The sequence below is a fragment of the Bubalus kerabau genome, chromosome 17 (genome assembly GCF_029407905.1).
Source record: "Bubalus kerabau isolate K-KA32 ecotype Philippines breed swamp buffalo chromosome 17, PCC_UOA_SB_1v2, whole genome shotgun sequence".
Taxonomy (NCBI): Eukaryota; Metazoa; Chordata; class Mammalia; order Artiodactyla; family Bovidae; genus Bubalus; species Bubalus kerabau.
The window spans coordinates 52,223,654-52,244,511 of record NC_073640.1 but is presented as its reverse complement, the minus strand read 5'-3'; the positions used below and the strand labels follow the sequence as shown (position 1 = coordinate 52,244,511).

Sequence of the window (20,858 nt, the reverse complement as noted above, 5' to 3'; positions counted from 1 at the left end):
ATTCATTACTGAGGCTGGAAGACAACAGTGGTCAAGGATGAGGTCAAAAGGTGGGCAGGAGCCAGAGATCACAGGGCCAGACATGCTCTGTGAGTGAGGCTATCTCTGCCTGGGCTCAGGCTTTTTATTTCTCTATCGCTGTCTCTATTATTATTATCATATTCATTTGCTCCTTGGAAGAAAAGCTATGGCAAACCTAGACAGCCTATTAAAAAGCAGAGACATTATTTTGCCGACAAAGGTCTGTATTGTTAAAGCTACAGTTTTTCCAGTAGTCACATACAGATGTGGGAGTTGGACCATGAAAACTGAGTGCCAAAGAATTGCTACTTTTGAACGGTGGTGCTGGGGAAGACTCTTGAGAGTTCCTTGGACAGCAACTCCTCAAACCAGTCCATCCTAAAGGAAATCAACCCTGAATATTCACTGGAAGGACTGATTCTGAAGCTGAAGCTCCAATACTTTGGCCACCTGATGTGAAGAGCTGACTCATTGGAAAAGACCCTGATGCTGGGAAAAATTGAGGGCAGGACAAGAAGGGGGCAACAGAGAATGAGATGATTGGATGGCATCACTGACTCAATGAACATGAGTTTGAGCAAACTCAGGGAGATAGTGAAGGACAGGGAAGCCTGGCGTGCTGCAGTTCATGGGTCGCAAAGAGTCAGACACAACTTAGCGACTGAACAACAACAGTTCTTAGTTGCGTCATGTGGGATCTTTTGTGCAGCACATGGGTTTTCTAGTTGTGGCGCAGACGTTGAGTTGCTTCGAGGCATGTGCATCTTCTTTTTCGGCTGTGCTGGGTCTTGGTTGCTGTGCAAGGGCTTTCTTCAGTTCCTGACAGTGGGCTTGTCATTGTGGTGGCTTCTCGTTGTGGAGCACAGGCTCTAGGGGTTCAGTAGTTTTGGTTCGTGGCTCTCGGCTCTAGAGTGCTGGCTCAGTAGTTGTGGTGCTTGGGCTTAGTTGCACTGTGGCATGTGGGATCTTCCCAGACCAGGGATTGAACCAGTGTGCCCTGCATTGCAAGGCAGATTCTTACCACTGGACCACCAGGGACGTCCCTGTCTCTGTTTTTATTATCTTCTCACCCCACCCCCCTTTTCCACACCCATCCATCCCAGACCTGCCCTATCCTCTTTCCTCTTTGCCTCCACCTTGTTCTGCCACTTTCTATCTGTGTGATCTTAGGCAAGTGACTTAACCTCTCTGTGGCTCAATTTTCCTCATTTGTAAAATGGGCATAGTCACTTGACCTCCTCATTTGGCTTCTGTGAAGAGTGAATGGAGTTGGGAGTCTGCCTGCTAATGTGAGGGGTGGGGCGACGGACATGGGTTTGATCCCTGGTCGGGGAAGATCCCACATGGCTCAGGGTGACTAAGCCTGTGCACCACAACTATGGAAGCCCTCAGCGTGTTTTGAGTCTGTGCTTTGCAACAAGAGAAGCCACATCAGTGAGAAGAGAGGAGCTACTGCTCGCTGCATCTAAAGAAAGTCCATGCACAACAAAGGAGAGCCAATGCAACCAAAAATTAATTATTTAAAAAATAAAGTGTGCAACTTAACAAAAACCAGAAGTGAGTGGAGTTGTATATGTGAAGCCCCTAGATCCAATCCTGGTACACAGTAGGGTTGGACATGTGTCCAATTTTGCTATTATTGTTATTGTTCTCCCACATCTGTCCTTCCAGCCCTAGTCCTCCATGTCCTGGCAGCGAGCACCCAGTATCAGGGTGAGAGGTGGGAATGGTGGCTGGGTGGTGGTGGTGATGGTGGTGGTGGTTGTTGTTTAGTCACTAAGTCTGACTTCTTGCAATGCTATGGACTGTATGGACTGTAGCCCGCCAGGCTCCTCTGTTCATGGGATTGTCCAGGCAACAATACTGGAGTGGGTTGCCATTTCTTTTTCCAGGGGATCTTCCTGGATCAGGGATGGAACTCAAGTCTCCTGCACTGAGCCACAAGGGAAGCCAGAGATGGTGGTGGGGAGGGTGAAATCTAGAGACTCAGGGGTGGGGAGTGGGGCTTTGAGTGTCCTCAGGGCGATCTAAGGGTTGTGAGTGGTTCACTAAAGTGAGGTTCCCCAGAGGGAAGCTCTGCAGAGATGCGCTAGATCTGGGGGTGTGGGGCAGACTCCATGTGATGATATGAGTAGGAAGAATTTAGAGAAGGGGTTTAGGGGAAGACCTTGGAATCCAAATGGGATCCAAAATGGGAGGGATTTGGGCCACCAGGGACCTAGGGGATTGCAATAAGACAGATTTTTTTTTTTAAGTTAAGATTTTCCCCTTTATTTATTTTTATTTGGGTGCACTGGGTCTTAGTTGTGGCGTGTGGGATCCTTACACGCATATGTTACAGCATATGGGATCTAGTTTCCTGACCAGGGGTCGAACTTGGCCCCCTACATTGGAAGCCTAGAGTTTTAGCCACTGGACCACCAGGGAAGTCCCATGAAATAAGACAGATTTTGAGGGGAGAGCTTGCTGGGTTTAGAGGCCAGAATATCTCAAAAAGAGATGGAGAGTGGTCTGAGATACCCAGTGGGAGAGGGGCTCAGTTCAGTCGCTCAGTCATGTCCCACTCTTTGCAACCCCATGGACTGCAGCTCACCAGGCTTCCCTGTCCATCACCAACTCCCGGAGCTTGCTGAAACTCATGTCCATTGAGTCGGTAATGCCATCCAAGCACCTCATCCCCTGTCGTCCCCTTCTGGGGGTTAGCTGTTCCATAGGAGTTGGGCAAAGGGATCTGAACAAGAAAGAAACAGGAATTCTCAGTTCCTCAGAAGTCACAGGGTGGAGGAAGGGCCTGGAGGGTTCAAGAGAGAGAATAAGAACAGGGGTGAGGCAGGGTCCTCAGGAAGGCAGCATGGGTGGGGAAGATGATCAAGAATTTGGGGCAAATTGGGCATTCTGGAAATCAAGGAGTGCCTTGGAGGGGAGGACGTTCTGGGATCTAATGGGGGTAATTGGAAAAGTCTAGAGTCTCCCATGAGGAAAAGAGTTATATTTGGCACCCCTAGAAGTTAGACATGGTCTAGAGTCTCTACTGGGGGCAGAGAATTGTTTGAGGTCAAGAAGGTAGAGGGGCATAGAGGGTCCTCAGGAAGGAGTGGGATATGGTCTGTGGTCCTGAGTGGCTATAGAACATGGTTTGGCTCCCCCAAGGGAATGAGGCATGATCTGGGGTCTCCCCAGATGTTGACATATGGTCTGGATCCACTCTGGATGTTGGGGTGATCTGGGGTCCCTGAGGGATGAGGTGTGGTCTGGGGGTCCACCTGAATGTTTAGGTATGATTTAGGGTCCCTGGTAGGGGTGCTGTGGACCCTCTTGGATGCTGAGATACGGTCTGGGGCCCCGCTAGATTGGGAGGTCTGGTCTAGGGTCCCTGATGGGTGTGGGGCCCAGTCTGAGGTCGCCAAGGAGAGCAGGACGTGGTTTGTGGTCCTGGGTGGCTGAGAAACATGGTCTTGGTTCTCAAATGCGGTAAGACGTGATCTGGAGTCCCCCTGGGTATCGGGACAAGATCCGAGGTCTTCACTGGGGCTGCAAGTGTCCCCATGCCAGTCGGGGCGTGGTCTGGTGGTCTCTGGGGAAACCGGCAGGGCTGGAGGTGGGGCTGGGGAGGGGTTGGGGGCGGGCCCGCGGCTCCGCAGTGGAGAGGGGTCTGCGGCGGACCCCGGGGCGGGGGGCGGGGGCTTGCGGCCGCCGCGCCCGGCCCCTCGGGTCTGCGCCCCCTCCCCCCTTGCGGCGGCGGCGGCGGCGGCGGGGCTCGGGCGGCGGGCGGCGCGGAGGGCGGAGCTCGCGGCGGCTCGGGAGGGAGGGCGGGAGGCGGGAGGGAGGCGGCCCCGCGGCACCGCGCCCCCTCCCCCGGCCCTCCCCCCACCATGGCGCGGCGCGAGGCGGCGGCGGCGGGGCCGGGCCCGGGGCCCCCCCGGGCTGGGTGAGCGCGGCCCGCAGCGGCCGGGGAGGCGGCGGGCGGGGGCGCCGGTGTGAGCGCGGGTGTGAGCGTGCGAGCGTGTGAGTGTGTGTCCGCGGCGCTGCGGCGGGCCCGGCGTGCGCTCGCGCGGCCCTGTGTGTGCCCGGCGCCGGCGTGTGCGGCGCCCTGCTTGTGTGGCCATCCGGGTGTGTGCCGGGTGTCGAGCCGAGGTGCTGTGTCCGGCCGTGCGTGTGTGTCCCCCCGGGTGGCTGCCCCTTCGGCTGTGTGTCTGGGGGGCTGTCGCGCGCCCATCGGAGGGGCTGTGTGCAGGTGTGTGTGCGTGGGTTGTGTGCCCAGGTGTGGGTTCTCCCCCCTTCCCCCCCCTCCGCGTGAGTGTGTTCGCGCGGTTAGCTGCGTTGGGTGTTTGTGTCCGGATTGGATGTCCATCCCAGGGTCTGTGTAGCCGGGTGTGCCCGCTCGGGTGTCCATTTGTGTGTGTGTGTGTGTGTCTGCGGGTTGTATGTCTCCAAGGGTGTGTGTCTGTGCGTCCATGTCAGGTTCCCGGCGGGAGGAGGGGGGGGCTGGGGCTCAGCGCCTTGTGGGGCTTCTGTGTGGGTTTGGGGGAGGGGAGTTTGCCGCTCCCTCGGTCCATGTCAACTGTGGGGGGGTGGTCCTCGGCGGTCCTTGGGGGAGACGGCCATGTCTTCCCCTTCCTGGTGGCTGGGTGGGGGGGATGGGCAGCCGGTAGGTGGACAGATGGAGGGATGAGAGGCCGAGGGGTGGACAGATGGGCCCGAGGGAGGGACGCAGACCCGGCCCTCTCCCACCCATCCCACCCCAGTCCCCTACCGGCCAGATCTCTGCAGATGAGGCCGGAGGTGCCCACATCCAGATGGCCAGGCTGGGGGACCTTTGCTGGGAGGATTGCCTCTGACCAGGTGCTCTTCAGCTCGGGCCCCCAACCCTCTGAACTCTGACCTGGCTGGGGAAGGGGGTGTGCTGGGAGGGAGGGGTGTTAGGATTTCCCTGGCCTAGGAAGTAGGTGGGGCGGGGGTGCCTCAGGGGTGGGAGGGATGTGTGTCCAGACTGTGTGTGAGTGTGATTCTCTGCCTATCTGTTGACTCTGCCAGTGGGGTTCAATATTTTGTGTGTATTTGTAAGTGTGTAAATCCCTCATAGGGCAGTTATGTGAGCATGTGCCTGTTATGAGTGAACATCTCTGAGTGTCTGTGCAAAGGTGGATCTTTTTGTACCTATGTGCTTGTTTGAGTGTGTATCAGCCTCGTCAGTGTCTGTTCCCGTTATGGTTCTGTGCATGTGTGTGAGGTGTGTACAGGCTAGTGTGTGCATTTGTGCATCTGTTGGCATGGGAATGTACCAGCTTTGTGACCGTGCATACTGAGGGTACATGAAGTTGCATGAGTGTGTTGGGTATTTAAGAGTGTGCACCTGTATATCTTTGTGTGAGTGAGCATCTATTACATGTGTGTTGGTGAGTGTGCAAGGGTAGCTTTGTTATAGATGCATACACCAGGGGACACATGGGTTTCACAGTTGTGTGTGTGCCTCTGTGTGTGAGTGTGCAAGGGAAAAGGCAATGTTGTACGTGTGGTTGTGTGCAGGTGTGTCCACCTCGAGGATCTGTGTCTGTACTCTGAGTCCATTTGCGCATTTGTGTTGGTATCTGAAGAGTGGGGTTGTGTATGTTCAAATACGTACATGCAGGATGATATGTGTACATGTGCCTGTGTCCTTGACATAGGTTGACCCCACTTATGAGCCCAGTGAGATGGGGGCCCGTGTGGCAAGACCTGTGGTATGCTGGGATCCATGGACACAAGTGTGTCCACATCCTGGACCAAGAGCCTCCAGAGGGCGGGGGCACATAGATCATGCTACTCTGTCCATGGGAATTCAGATACAGAGTCATGGGTTGTGGGCCCATGTGGGTTTTGGCATGTCCACATGTGCTGGGGTGACCATGGTCTGATGGCGAAGATGGGAACTTCTGATCCTCCCCCAGCTCCTGCTACTGTCCAGGTCTTTGAAGTTGGGGGACTGGGATATGGATTCTGGAAGGAGGAGGCTGGGAGCCTAGCATCCTGGGTTTGAAGGAGACAGAGAGCTGAGGGACCAGACTCCTGGATCTTGGGAAAGGAGGAAACTGAGACCTGGACTGTTGGGTCTAAGGGAGGGGGAGTGTGGGGATCTCAGCCTCTTGAGCCCCCAGAGGACAAAGGACCAAAGTCCTAGACTCTTGGGATTTGGAGGGTGAACAGTCTGGGGCTCAGGCTCCTTGATGTCCAGAGGTGACTTCCTAGGTCCACCTGAGACCCTGCAGAACCTACAGCAGGAGGGCTGAGAGAGTGATCACAGCAGGGGCTTCCTGGGCTGAGGTGGTCTCTGAGGAGGGTCTCGGGAGAGGAGCCAGAAGAATACTAACCATGTGCTTTTGTTCCTTTGCAGGTACTGGCCCAGGCCCTGACCGCCTGAAGAGAGGTGAGTGGGGTCCCTCTGGCTGGGGATAGAGATGTGAAGTGATTGGGTTTACTCTGAGAGAGCCAGAGGCCTGGAGTGATGCCTTGTATGAATTTTAGTGGCAAGTATGGTAGTGTCCTGAGGGGCCAGGTGGCCTCCAGGCTGGGGTTGGTGACAAGATCAGGAATGTCTTGTTTGGGTAAGAGCTTCGTAGAACGATGGTGTGGTAGGTGGGCTCTCAGGCCTAGAGGTAGCCCCTTTTAGGCTGAGTAAAGTGGTCAGAAAAGGAGGCAAGAGTTGTTTCCTGACATGAAATGACCCTGCATTTGGATGGTGGCGTGGATATGGTTTACCATTTTGTATGTGTATGTGCATGTATGTGGGGACATCTCCTGATAATCAGACCTACTGGTGGCTGAGAGAGAGCCAGAGCAAATGATCATTTAACGCTAACAGCAGCTAACATTTATATAGTGTTTACTCCATCAGCAACTACTCTAAGCATGTTACGGCGGATTATCTCATTTAATCCTCACAATAATCCTATGCTATCATCCCCATTTGACAGATGAACACACTGAGGCCCAAAGAAAGGAAGTCATATGGCAGGAATTTGGGTGTGAACCTGGGCAGTTGTGGGCCAGATTCTGTCCCTCAATGCCATGCTGCCTCTCAATAAATGTTAGCTGTTTTCATTATTAGTATTACATTGTTTCAACTTGAGTCCCACCCTGGCTGTGGGCCTTCTGGTTTCATAGATAGTGGTTCTGAGCCCCAGAGAGCTTACAGCCACGCAGGTGCAGAGCTGCGTCTCCTACTTCAGGAGCACCACCTCCCAGGCCAGGATTTTCTGTTGGAGGTAGAGTAGTGTCCAGAGGGAGTGCACAACAATTAGTGGGGTGGTGGGGGGGGGGCGTTGCTCAGAGATGAAGTGATGCTCTGACTTTGCCTCTTTTTCTTTTTGCGGCCCCATCACTGTCTTCTTCAGTCTCTTTCTTCTGGTCTTCGTCTGTGTAACACTCTTATTTCCTCTTCTTGTCTCTCCCTCTCTCCATCTCAATGTCTCAGTCTCTCTTTTCTGTGTGGGTCTCCTCCACTCAATTTTTCTCTCTTTGCCTCCAACTTGCTCCCTGTCTCTTCACCTGTCTTTCAGATTCTTTCTCTTGTTGTCTCTTTGTCTCTCTCTTTCTCTGTTTCTCTCTGAATCTGTCTCTGTGTCCACAGTCCCCCTTTGCTCGTGGGCTGAAGGATCAGGGCCACATGAGGCCACAGCCCCCAAACTGCAGATTCCTGGGAGGTGGGCCAGCAGGGACTGGGGCATAGGGTGGGGTGAAAACAGTGTCAGGGACACCCCCTTCCCATCCTTTCCTCTTCACCCCCCACCCACCCCGTGTTGTGATGGGAGCTGGCATGTCGTGGGCTGCAGCTGCCGCAGGGGGAATCCCAGCTGGAAGGTTTTGCCTGGAGCAGAGGCACAGCCTGACTGTATGTGTGTGTATGTGTGTGTGTGTGTGTGTGTAGGCATGTATAGGACCTTGTGTTGTGCCTATTAATGTGAGCATGAAAGTCTGCCCCCTGCTTGGGCCCTCAGCAGAGGCCAGAAGGAAACCGGGCTCAGAGAAGGACTTCCCAAGACTGAGCAGGGAGACTGCTGTTTTCTCAGCCCCTCCCACCTTCAGTACAATCCCCCATCCCCACTGCCAAAGGTGTGTGGGGGGGTGTTACCCTTAATACTTATTGAATATGTACTGTGTGCCTGGCCTTATGCTCCGTGACCCCTATGAATGAGCTCACTGAACTCTTGCAACAATCCAATGGCGATAGTACAATTATCAGACCACTTTACAAATCAGGAAATTATGGCCTAGTTCGGGAAAATCATTGGTTTGGGGTCACAGAGTTAGTAAGTTGGGGGAGCCAGGACTTGAACCCGAGTCTATTTGATTTCAAAGCCCTTGCTCTTAATAATAGCGCACATTTATATGCATGGCACCTACTGGACACTCAACGATGATGATAATAATAGTTATACACTAACATGTATTGAACAGATTTTATGTGCCAGCCACTGTTCTGAGTATACCATGCTCATTAATCCAGTTCATCCTCACAGAGGTAAGGCCTGTTTTTGTCTCCGTTTTACAGATGAAGAAACCGAGATTCAGAGAGGTTCAGACACTTGTCCGAGATCACACAGCTAGTAAGTGTCAGAGCTGGGATTTGAACCCAGGGAGTATGGCTTTGAAATTCATGACTTTAAACCCTAGTCAGCAGTGATTTTTCAAAACATTTAGTGGGTACTAGAAGGTGCAGGCCAGGCCAGATGTCATCCCTCTGGTTGAGAGGTCATGAGAGGTCTGGGAGCTCCTGGAAGAGGGGCAGAAGTGGGGGTTAGACACTCAGAGGTGGGGCAGTGGTAATTTACCAAACAGCATGGAAGTGATGTGATCTGTTCATCAGTGCATGCCAGCTGATGGTCAGTCCTGTTACTGTCCTAGAGGACCCCATTGCCAGGAAGGGACGGATGTGGGTCAGGCTCCGAGTGGGACATCCCAGGGTGGCCAGGCAGGTGGTCAAGCCCTACGCCTGGCTGACCCTTCTCCTTCCTTGCAGATCTCACCTCCCGCTCCTCCCGCCTCCCCCCTGCACCATGGCTCCGGGCCCCTTCTCCTCAGCGCTCCTCTCGCTGCCGCCTACTGCCCTGCCCTTTCTGCTGCTCCTCTGGGCAGGGGCATCACGGGGCCAGCCCTGCCCTGGCCGCTGCATCTGCCAGAACGTGGCGCCCACGCTGACCATGCTGTGCGCCAAGACCGGCTTGCTCTTCGTGCCGCCGGCTATCGACCGGCGCGTGGTGGAGCTGCGGCTCACCGACAACTTTATCGCGGCCATCCGCCGCCGAGACTTCGCCAACATGACCAGCCTGGTACACCTCACCCTCTCCCGGAACACCATTGGCCAGGTGGCGGCCGGCGCCTTTGCGGACCTGCGCGCCCTCCGCGCCCTGCACCTCGACAGCAACCGGCTGGCGGAGGTCCGAGGCGACCAGCTCCGGGGTTTGGGCAACCTCCGCCACCTGATCCTGGGCAACAACCAGATCCGCCGGGTGGAGTCGGCTGCTTTCGACGCCTTCCTATCCACCGTGGAGGACCTGGATCTGTCCTACAACAACCTGGAGGCCCTGCCCTGGGAGGCCGTGGGCCAGATGGTGAACCTGAACACCCTCACGCTGGACCACAACCTCATCGATCACATCGCCGAAGGGACCTTTGTGCAGCTTCACAAACTGGTTCGCCTGGACATGACCTCCAACCGCCTGCATAAACTGCCCCCTGATGGGCTCTTCCTGAGGTCCCAAGGTCCAGGACCCAAGCCGCCCACGCCGCTCACGGTCAGCTTCGGCGGCAACCCCCTGCACTGCAACTGTGAGCTGCTGTGGCTGCGGCGGCTGACCAGGGAGGACGATCTGGAGACGTGTGCCACGCCGGAGCACCTCACCGACCGCTACTTCTGGTCTATCCCCGAGGAGGAGTTTCTGTGTGAGCCTCCGCTGATCACGCGGCAAGCGGGCGGCCGGGCCCTGGTGGTGGAGGGCCAGGCGGTCAGCCTGCGGTGCCGCGCCGTGGGGGACCCTGAGCCCGTGGTGCACTGGGTGGCACCCGACGGGCGCCTGCTGGGGAACTCGAGCCGAACCCGGGTCCGGGGGGATGGGACCCTGGATGTAACCATCACCACCTTGCGGGACAGCGGCACCTTCACTTGCATCGCCTCTAACGCCGCTGGGGAAGCCACCGCACCCGTGGAGGTGTGCGTGGTGCCTCTGCCTCTGATGGCGCCCCCACCTGCTGCCCCGCCACCTCTCACGGAGCCTGGCTCCTCGGACATCGCCACGCCTGGCCGACCTGGAGCCAATGAGTCGGTGGCTGAGCGCCGGCTTGTGGCGGCAGAGCTCACGTCCAGCTCTGTGCTCATCCGCTGGCCGGCCCAGAGGCCCGTGCCTGGCATCCGCATGTACCAGGTGCAGTACAACAGCTCCGCAGACGACTCCCTTGTCTACAGGTGGGTGTTAGAGTCCCTGGACCTCCTCCTGCCTCAGGGGCCCTCCCTCCGCCTCCCTAGGCCTTCTTGCTCAGCTGGGGCTCTAGATGGGCTTGTAGAGTGGTCTCTGGCTCCCATTTGCCCTATTTCCTTCTCTTTCTATTTCTTTTCTTAGTTTTTCACACATCTTGCAAATCCTCCTGGAGCACCCACATGAGCCATTTATCACCATGAATGCACCCAGCATGGTCCCTGCTCTCATGGGGACCAGGGTCTACATCACTGCTCACCAAAGGTGTTTGATCATCTACCTTGTCAGTTAGACATTCTTAGAGCAGGAAATATACTCACACATATATAGTTACAGTTGCATTTATATTTAGAAATCACATACAAGGCTACTGTATCAACACATTGGGTACAATATAGAAACAGAAAAGTCGGTAAGTTGCCCTGGCGTGGACAGATCCCTGTGGTGTAGACCAACGTTAAAGAGGTACTTTTCCCCCATCATCTCTGATTTTCTCTTGCTCTCACTTCTGTCTATTTGTACCTTGTCTCCCTCCTGCTCTCATGAGGAACTAAGCCCCTACTATGTGCCAGACCCTCAGCTGGGTGGGAGAGATACAAGGAGACCAAGAGCCAAGCCCTGCCCTAGGGAGCTCACAGCCCAGAGGAAGGAGGCAGAGAGTATATGATGAATTTCAGTCTTGGCTTTGCCTTGTCTCTCCATCTCGGTAGTGTGGCTCACAGCAATCGGCCTGGCACGCAGTGGGCGTTTGCTCAGTGGCTGTGGGCTCTGTGCACATCTCTGCTTTGTCCTGGCTCTGCCTCCCTTAGGCACATTGCAGAGTGCTTGCTGAATGTTTCATCCTTTGTATGACATACCTTGGGTGCTCCAGAGGGGGAGAGCCATTTCCCCACCTGTGGGCAGCTCCTGATCCTGTGGGTGCTTAGACCCACACCAAGAAGCCTGCCTCTTGGCTTCCATCTTCACCTCACCCAGTGTTCTCTTGGCCATGGTCCTGGCACACAGTAGGCACTTTTCCGTCATTGGTTGAATGAGGTGATGCCTTCCCTTTCTCTTGTCTTTGTCATGCTCATTTTCTTTTCGTTTTGAATTTGGTCACCAAACACAATAAATGCCTACTGTGTGCCAGTTCCATGCTGGGCCCTGGGCCTACTGAGATGGATAAGACACTGGCCCAGTCTTAAAAACGTTAGGGCAAACAAATGGACCAAACAAAAACTTTTATAAGTTACTGCCAAAGGATACTACTCCATTTGACCTTCCCAACTTCACTGTGAGGCAGCTATGATTCCCCCTCCCATTTTATAGACAGGAAAACTGAGGCTCAGGGGGAGAAGTCACTTGTTCAAGGTCACACAGAAAGAGATAGAACCAAGATTCCAGCTCTTACTGTTCTAACTCCCAATTCTGCCCTTTTTACATTGAACGCTTGTTTATCAGGTGACTGCTGTTTGCCAAGCAGAGATTAGGGGAGAGGGATAATAGATTTGTGTAAACAGCTCCTGGTTTCTGTGATTCTCCATCTCTCTTTTTTCCTCCTCTCTCTAACCCATGGTCACTACATGGTGGGATAGAGGGAGGTTCATGGGCCCCCAGACCCAGCATTTGTGCAGATGTTGATGGCCCTCTGTCTCCAATGGGGCAACAGACCCTAGGACTCTTCCCTTCCCCTCAGGGCTACATAGTCCCAGTCCTCTGTCCCTCATTGCAAGCACCAGTGCTACAGCACTGCAGGGGTTAACTCCCTCACTGCTGCCATGGGAGGAGGTGACAACCAACCAGAAGCCTGCTCTGTGGCTTGCTTGAGCCTTACAGCCAATTAGAGACACATGGGCTCAAGCTTTCTTAAGGAGCCAGCCTCTGGCCTTGAAAAGGGGGGAGTCCCTAGCAACTGGTTATTTTAGGGGAAGGAGCAAAAGGAGCCCAAGACTCTTTGAGAGGGAAGATGAGAGGAAGAGGGAGACTTACAGCCAGGGGCCCGAGGTTGGATGGAGTTGGTGGTGGGGCAGTGGTCTGGGAAATGGCAGGCAGGGAGAGAGTCAGAGAGGTGGTGGGCCCCTGACGTGTAGTCTTTTGTGGGGAGGATGGCTCTTGGTGATGGCGGAAACTTCTGGAGGTGGAGGAACTGAGGTGGGTTTCAGGACCAGAAGGTGGTGTGGCTGGAGGGAAGGTGATGCTTCTGAGAGGTAAGAGGCCTGAGGAGGTGGGGACATGGCCTTTAGAGGAGGTGGTGCTCCCACAGCATGGCCCCCACGCAGATGAAGAGGCGGTTCATGTCTCTGATGACCCACTAAGAGCTTTGTGGGAGAGGAGAGCCTGTGAGATTGAGTGCATGCAAATCTGTGTGGGTGTGGCAGTCTCAGCTTAGCCAACATTGAACATGGAAGGGATGTGCCCAACAGAAAAGCGGCAAGACCCAGGGGGGAATGATTCTTATAGATGGGGAGGAAAGCAACTGGTAGGAGAGTGTGAGCCACAGCAAAGCCAGCATCGTGTGGAATGCCAATTGTTAATGAAATTATTAAGTGCCAGGCTTTGGGGATGTTAACTCATCATACTTCACACCATCTCTATGGGGTAGGAATTCTTAATAACCTCAGTAGGGGAAATGAGACAGAGGTTAAGAAACTTGCCTGAGGTCACAGAGCTAGCAAGCAGCAGAAGAGAAACTCAAACTCTTGGGATCGTGGCTCTCAGACTTTGTCAGCTTAACCACTTCTCTACACTGCCGCTTGTTTGAGAGCAGGGGTCCATGGCAAGAAAGGGGCATGTTTTCTTGGCTACATTTGCCTCAATTATGGATGAAACTTACCTGGGGGCATGGTGTAGTGACTTCAGGTAATATAGGGCAGGGTGTGCACATAAAGTGGTTGCCTCTGATATCTGGTACAGTGCATGACATGCAAAGAGTGGACATGGTCCTAGGCCGGGTAGGTGAACCATCTCCCCTGAGCCATTGTGGGGTGTGGCTTGGAAGGCACTTGTCAATCAGAAGGGAAGTGGCCTTTAGCCCTGGCCCCTTGGTGGGCAGGAATATGCAGTGGAGGGGATAAAATAGATGCTGCTAGGAGAGGTGTATGTATACCCAAGGGTAGGATATGCAGATGAGGGGGCGTGGTCTGTATCATGGTTTCCTTGGAGGGGTAGGAACAAGTGGAAGAGAGGAACTAGAAGAGCATCCATTGTCCCAGTAGGAGTAAGCCTGGGAGTATGAGGTAACCTGCTAGTCCACCCCAGTGAGAGTGAGGTTTGCAGGTAACGGGGCATGGCCTGTAGCTTCCATCCCCTTAAAGGGTGGGAATATGTGAGCGCTTGAGTGGCATTTGTCCCAGTAGGAATGAGACACTGCTAGGGAGCAAGCCCCTTGAGAGCAGGGCATAAAAGCTGTAGCATTCCTTCCTGGGGGCCAGGATGTATAGATGAGGGGAGACGAATGGCTGAAATTTGCCGTGAAACATGGGTGGGGAGTGGGTCTGACGGTGGGGCATGCAGATAAGGGGCGTGGCCTATACCCAAGGTCCTGAGAGGGTGGGAATTTGTTGCTTGAGTGGCTGCTGTTGTCCCAGAGAGGGTGAGACACTGGTAGGGAGGCATGGATAGGTCCGCACGGGTGGTGGGGACATGCAAGTGAAGCAGCCTGGTTCAGAGTGGAGCTAACCCCCCGCTGATCCCGCCCCCTCCTGCAGGATGATCCCATCCACCAGCCAGACCTTCCTGGTGAATGATCTGGCAGCAGGCCGCGCCTACGACCTGTGCGTGCTGGCCGTCTACGACGATGGGGCCACGGCGCTGCCGGCCACCCGAGTGGTGGGCTGTGTGCAGTTTACCACCGCTGGGGATCCCGCACCCTGCCGCCCGCTGAGGGCCCATTTCTTGGGCGGCACCATGATCATCGCCATCGGGGGTGTCATTGTCGCCTCCGTCCTCGTTTTCATCGTTCTGCTCATGATCCGCTACAAGGTCTACGGCGATGGGGATGGCCGCCGAGTCAAGGGCACCTCCAGGTCGCCTCCGCGGGTCAGCCACGTGTGCTCGCAAACCAACGGCGCAGGCGCAACGCAGGCCCCGCCCCCGCCGGCGCCCGACCGCTACGAGGCGCTGCGAGAGGTGGCGGCTCCCGCGGCTGCGGCGGCGACTGTCGAGGCGAAGGCTGCGGCGGCCGACATGGCTTCCGCGGAAACGGAGGCGGTCCTTGGACGTTCCCTGGGCGGCTCGGCCACCTCGCTGTGCCTATTGCCATCCGAGGAAACCTCCGGGGAGGAGTCCCGGGCCGCGGTGGGCCCTCGGAGGAGCCGTTCCGGGGCTCTGGGACCGTCAGCTTCACCGCCCCCCACTTTGGCTCTGGTTCCTGGGGGAGCCCCGGCCCGGCCGAGGCCTCAGCAGCGTTATTCGTTCGACGGGGACTACGGGGCGCTCTTCCAGAGCCACAGTTACCCGCGCCGCGCCCGGCGGACAAAGCGCCACCGGTCCACGCCGCACCTGGACGGGGCCGGAGGGGGCGCGGCCGGGGAGGACGGAGACCTGGGGCTGGGCTCCGCCAGGGCGCGCCTGGCCTTTACCAGCACCGAGTGGATGCTGGAAAGTACCGTGTGAGCGGCGGGCGGGCGGGCACCGGGACGCCTGGGTGCCGCGGACAAACGCCCAGCCGCCCTGAAGTTTAGGGCAGGATTCGGGGGTGAAAGCGCCGAGCCAACACGTCGTCGGACTGGAGGGGAGAAGCACCCTTCTCCCTGGAGAGGGGAGCGGGCTGCCTGGGCTGTGGCTCGAGGCCACGCCCCCGCGCTCAGGGGGGTTTGAGGGCGGGCCGCCGGGCTCCCCTCCCCCGTGGACTCCAAGCCCCCCTCCTGCCCCTCCCCTCGCGCGCTCGCGGACCTCGCTGGAGCCGGTGCCTTACACAGCGAAGCGCGGGGAGGGGCAGGGCCCCCCCGACACTGCAGCACTGAGACACGAGCCCCCTCCCCCCGCCCGGGACCCGGGGCAGGGGCGAGGGGCCCATTTCACGTATCTGGCTGGACTAGATCCTATTCTGTCCCGCGGCGGCCTCCAAAGCCCCCCCACTCCCCCCGCCCCGCAACCCCATTCAATTCCCTGGTCCCGTCGTCGGGTCTGGCTTGGGGTCCCCTTTTCTCTGTTCCCCTCGTTTGTCTCTGTCCCGCCCTCTGTCATCTCTGTCTTACGTCCTTCCCTGTTCGTCTCTCTTTTCTCTGCCCCGTCGTCTGTTCTCCCTCTGCCCTTCCGTATGGCGTCCAGCCTCCTTGTCTCACCAGATTATCTCCTCCAGTACACAATTCTCCCGGGCAGGTCCCACCGGAAGGACCAGACTCTCCCCGACTCCTTCCTTTTACTCCCAAGTGAATCCCCACAGGAACAAAATCCAAAACCAAATCCCCCTCGCTACCGGAGCCGGGACCCTCCGCCGCAGGAGAATTAAACTTTTTTTCTGTGTCTGAGGCCGCTCTGCTGACCTCCGTGTGTGTTTCTGTGTCTTGGGAGTTTGGAGGGGGCGTGGCCTAGATTACAGCAGTAGGACTATTAAGTGAGACTAAAGGTAGGCCGGCCGACTGCGACCAGGGAGATCTGCAGTTCCTTACCCTTTGAGAGACTTCGAGGTGGGGAATAATATATAAAAACACAAAAACAATAGCTAAGGTTTAATGAGTGCTTACTATTGCCAAGCACTTAAATCGTTTAATCGTCACAACAACTCTAGGACATCAGTACCATGACCCCATTTTATAGATGAGAAAACTGGGGTCCAGAAGTAAAGCAACTTGCTCCAGGTCGCATAACCAGAAGGTAACAAAATTGGGATTTAAAACGGCAGGCAGCCTTCTGAGTCTTTAGTGCCCAGCAACTAGGGAGTGTTCATTTTCCACATAGGCATTGTGCTAAGCACAGCTCATTTCTCTGAGGTCCGACAGCTGTTGGAGGTCGATACACTTGGCCCCATTTTACAGATAGGAATCTACACCAGGGAGAAGTGAAGTCACTTGCCCAATACTCCCCTGGTGAAGAAATAGGACAGTTGGCAGTTTGACCTCAGTATCTGTTCCACTCTACTACAAAATGTAACCTCTGATGTCTGTGTCTGGAGGCTGGGGAATGGTCCCCCAAGGACCTTAATTAGTTGAGCCTGGGTATCAAAAGCCAGCCTGGTGGGAGAGGGGACATGGGAAAGGGCTCACGGGTCACACTGTTTGGAACCTGAGGGATCTTAGGAGGTAGAGAAGGGTCTACTTGAGGGCACAGAGGCTGGCTTGGGGTGGGGGCGCAGTTTCTCAGACAAGGGTGGGGGCTGTGGCTGGGGAAGGAGGGAAGTTTTTTTAGGGGTGGTGGTGGATGGGTCCTGCAGTGAAAACTTTTCTGATCCTGGGGAAGAAGGAAGAAGGCTTCATGCCAGCCAGGAGCCTCCTGAGGCCTGGGGAGGAGGAGAGAAAGACAGAAATAGAAACGGAGCAGGAGGGAGGGGGATGGATCTGGGCAGACAGGGTGGGAGGCAGCAAGGACAGAGGCTCCAGAGAATCACAGGCCGGCATCACCCAGTGGCCCAGCTGCACTTATCTATCTCAGTCATCACGACTCCTGGGTACCGGGGGCTTCCCACACACCAGCCGTGGTGCTCACAAACCCTCCCTGAAGCATGAATAGAGCGTGCAGCTCAGCCCCTGGCACAGAGCACAAAATGGACTTACTCAGAGAGGAAGCGTGATCACATCTATACTCCAAAACAGATGTGTGCAGTGTGTGCACTCTCTTATTTATTTTAGACTAGGTAAGTTGATTTATTTAGAGGGAAACACACGCCACAGAGTGTGGGCCATCTCAGAAGGTGAGAAGCCTTTGCACCCCCTTTTCTAGACAAGGAAACAAGTTCAGACAGGTAAGCAGCTTGCCCAAGATGATGCAGTCTGTAAACGGCAGAACCATGATTGGAGAATTTACTGCCTTCTTATCCTGCACACCTAGCTGTCTGACTGTACTGTCTTTGCTCCACCTGATAAAGCTTTACTGAGCATGTGCTATGTGCCTGGCTCTGTGCAGGGGATACCGCAGTGAACAAAACAGATGAAACAAGAGACCCCTGTCCCATGCAGCTTATATTCTAGAGGCAGGAGACAGTAATCAAGTGAGTAAATTATGAGTGTCTGGTAGTGAATAAGTGTCACACGGAGAATGAAAACATTCTCATTTTGATGGGGGACTTCCCTGATGGACCAGTGGTTGACTTCCCCACTCCCAATGCAGGGGGCCAGGGTTTGATCCCTTGTCAAAGATATCAACCTGTAGGCTGCAGGTGCAGCAGAAAAATAAAAAAACCAGGGTGATGGGATGGAATGACTGAGAGGTTTATTTTATTATAGTTGCTTTACAATATTGTGTTAGTCTCTGCTGTTAGTCTCATTTTAAAGGGAATGAGCTACAGGTATACATACATCCTCTTCCTCTTGGATCTCCCACCACCCCATCCCACCCATTTAGGTCACCACAGAGCACTAAGCTGAGCTCCCTGCGCTATATAGCAAGAGCCCACTAGCTATCTCTTTTATACATGGTTGTGCTTATGTGTCAATCCCAGTCTCCCAATTCACCCTCCCCCCAATCAAGCCCCTGTGTCCACGTGTCCATTCTCCACATCTGGGTGAGAGACTTACTTTAGACTGGAAGGTCAAGGAAGGTGATATGGGAGCTGAGAAAAATCCACTGTGGAAAGAGCCAGGGAAGAGCATTCCTGGCAAAGAGAATAGCATGTGCAAAGGCCCTGAGGCAGGAGTGTGCTTAGTGTGTTGGAGGCAGTGTGTCTGGACTGGAGTAAGGGGGAGAGTGAGAGGAGAGCAAGTGGGAGAGGCAAGCAGGGAGCAGCTTCTGCTGAGCCTTGTGGGCTGTGGTCAAGAATCAAGATTTTATTCTCAGCTGTGGGTTTCAGCTGGGGCAGTATTTGGCTTGACTTCTATGAAGAACTCAGCTTTGAGGTGTGCCTGTCTTCACAGCAAAATCGGGAACTGCCACCTCAGAACTTGGCATGCACCCTTTGACATATTTGGGGTCCACATGGTCCCTAGGTCAGCCCTTTGAATGATAGCCCCCCACCTTCCTCTGTAATATCAGGCCTTTCATTTAACAGAGAAGTATTTATCAATGGCAGTGACATCCCCCCGCCCACCCTCCTGCCCAAACTAAGAGCTTTAAACCCAAGGAATAGGTACATTAGGTGAGACAGGGCATGATATCATTCAAGGGGAGTGTTGGAGCATCTCCTCTATGCCTGGCCTTGTGCTGAACACTGAAGATCCAAAAGTGACCCAGACAGCTCCAGTCCTTGCCCTCCTGAAGCTCAGACAGACAGATGGCAATAGGGCTGTGATGTGAGAAACATAAAGCCTATCAGAGCACAGAAGAGTTGCCTGACCCTGCCCAGAGGTTCAGGGAAGTGTATTAGCCAGAGTCTTGGCTACAAGTGAAAGGAAGTCAGCTTAACTTGATTAGGTGTAAAAAAAAGTGTGCATTTGTTGGCTCATAGAGCTAGGAAGGCGGAGAAGGCAATGGCACCCCACTCCAGTACTCTTGCCTGGAAAATCCCATAGATGGAGGAGCCTGGTAGGCTGCAGTCCATGGGGTCGCTAAGGGTCGGATACGACTGAGTGATTTCCCTTTCACTTTTCACTTTCATGCATTGGAGAAGGAAATGGCAACCCACTCCAGTGTTCTTGCCTGGAGAATCCCAGGGAGGGGGGAGCCTGGTGGGCTGCTGTCTATGGGGTCACACAGAATCGGACACGACTGAAGTGACTTAGCAGCAGCAGCAGCAGAGCTAGGAAGAAGGCAATTAAGGGCAAAACTATAAGGAATTTGACCTTGGAGACTGGAACTGAGACTCAACTCCATCAGGACACTCTTCCCATTCATTTCTCTTCTCTACTTGTCTCAGCTCAGAGGTGTCCCCTTCCACTGCATGTAGTGGGGAAAATGGCTATTTACAGACACAGACTCAATCCATCTAGCACCATAGCCCAGAGGTAAAATGGCAGAATCTCCTCCAGTCCTAAATAAAAGTGAATCCCAGGGAAGGGCTCTGGTTGGTTTGACTAGGGTCACATGCCAACCTTGCATTGATTGGGCCATCCAAGGGAATGCAATTGGGAATGGAATTTGATTGGCCAGATCTCAGTCACATGTTCAGATTGTGTGGGTCTGGGAAAAGAGGGGAGAGCTAAAAATATTAGGTTGAACCATATGAAACTGCCAGTTCTGTAGGTTAGAAATGGCAGAATATTGGCAATTTCATGGGTTGAAACAAAATAGTCACCAGAAAAGTAGGATGGTGAAACTTGTTGGGTATATAAAAGCAATAGAAACCCGGGTACCACTCAGAAGAATTTTTGGAGGAGGAAGTGATATTATTGAGATATAGAGTATGAGTAGAAATTAGATGAAGACATAATGGTGATGGGAGAGTAGGGGGGACATGTCCCAAGCAGATGGAACAGCTTATGCAAAGGCTGCCATAAGGGAGTTACAAGGGGAGACTTGTCATTGTTCTCTGGAGATGGAGTGCTGTGACTGGGCAAACCTAAGTCATATGTCCAACCAATGAGGAAGGGAGGAAGGGGGCTCATGCCCCAAAGGAAAATTGAGAAGCTTTACCAGGAGACAGGGATTCTGGGCAGGCGAAACCAAAATATATCCAGTTCAAAAATTCTTTTTTAAGACTTGGCATCTCCAAGCAGAGGTTTGCAATCTTATTTCAATTACACCACTCATGTCTGAACTCAGACTTGTCTTACATGATTTAAATTTTTATTATCAAATAATAATTGGTCACTTTTTCTGGGTTTTTGCTGGGCATACAGAGATGGACTTTTGAGGATACATTAGGCTGCAAGAAACAAAACCTAATTAACATGACTCAAGACATTTTCTTATCTCATGACCCATTTTCCTGCTCCTTTGTTCCAACTTCCTTAGAAGAACAGTTTCACAATCTAGGCTTGTTGCCTTATGGTCACAAAATGGCCACCACAGCTTCAAGTCTTTCATCCTCATATGAATGAACTAAGCAGGAAGGAAAGGAACAAATGGAAGAAATTTCTTTCTGCTGGGGAAGAAAAAAATCCTAAAATTAAAAAAATAACAGCAATAAATGCATGTATGGGGCTTAACCTCTGCCAATTGTTTTCAATTATTTACATAAATTAGTTTATTTCATGGCCCTTCCACTGCAGAGGCAGGTGGTCCACACTGGGCCTTCTCTGATTTCATAATCCACAGGATCTGTGAGCATAAGAAGATATTTGTTATTTCACTCCACTATGTTTAGGGTGTTTGTTGTAACTTGGAGGATATTGTTTGTATGAAAGCTGGAGCCATGGCTGCCATTTTGAGATCATGAGG

General features: G+C 53.9%; 1 protein-coding gene across 1 annotated transcript; it reads left to right on the top strand.

Moving 5' to 3' along the window:
* Positions 1–6,390: 6,390 nt before the first annotated feature.
* LRFN1 (leucine rich repeat and fibronectin type III domain containing 1) lies at positions 6,391–15,179 on the top strand. Its single transcript, XM_055552071.1, has 4 exons — positions 6,391–6,424; positions 8,549–8,603; positions 9,017–10,459; positions 14,156–15,179. Exons 3-4 carry the CDS (start codon positions 9,054–9,056, stop codon positions 15,060–15,062), a joined length of 2,313 nt encoding a protein of 770 aa, XP_055408046.1. The 5' UTR covers positions 6,391–6,424; positions 8,549–8,603; positions 9,017–9,053; the 3' UTR covers positions 15,063–15,179.
* The last annotated feature ends 5,679 nt before the right edge of the window (positions 15,180–20,858 follow it).

Bases quoted from the DNA above. Each gene is read 5' to 3' on its own strand.
- LRFN1 (XM_055552071.1), top strand. From the start codon at position 9,054: ATGGCTCCGGGCCCCTTCTCCTCAGCGCTCCTCTCGCTGCCGCCTACT. The intron at 10,460-14,155 runs GTGGGTGTTAGA...CCCCTCCTGCAG, and splicing joins GACGACTCCCTTGTCTACAG to GATGATCCCATCCACCAGCC.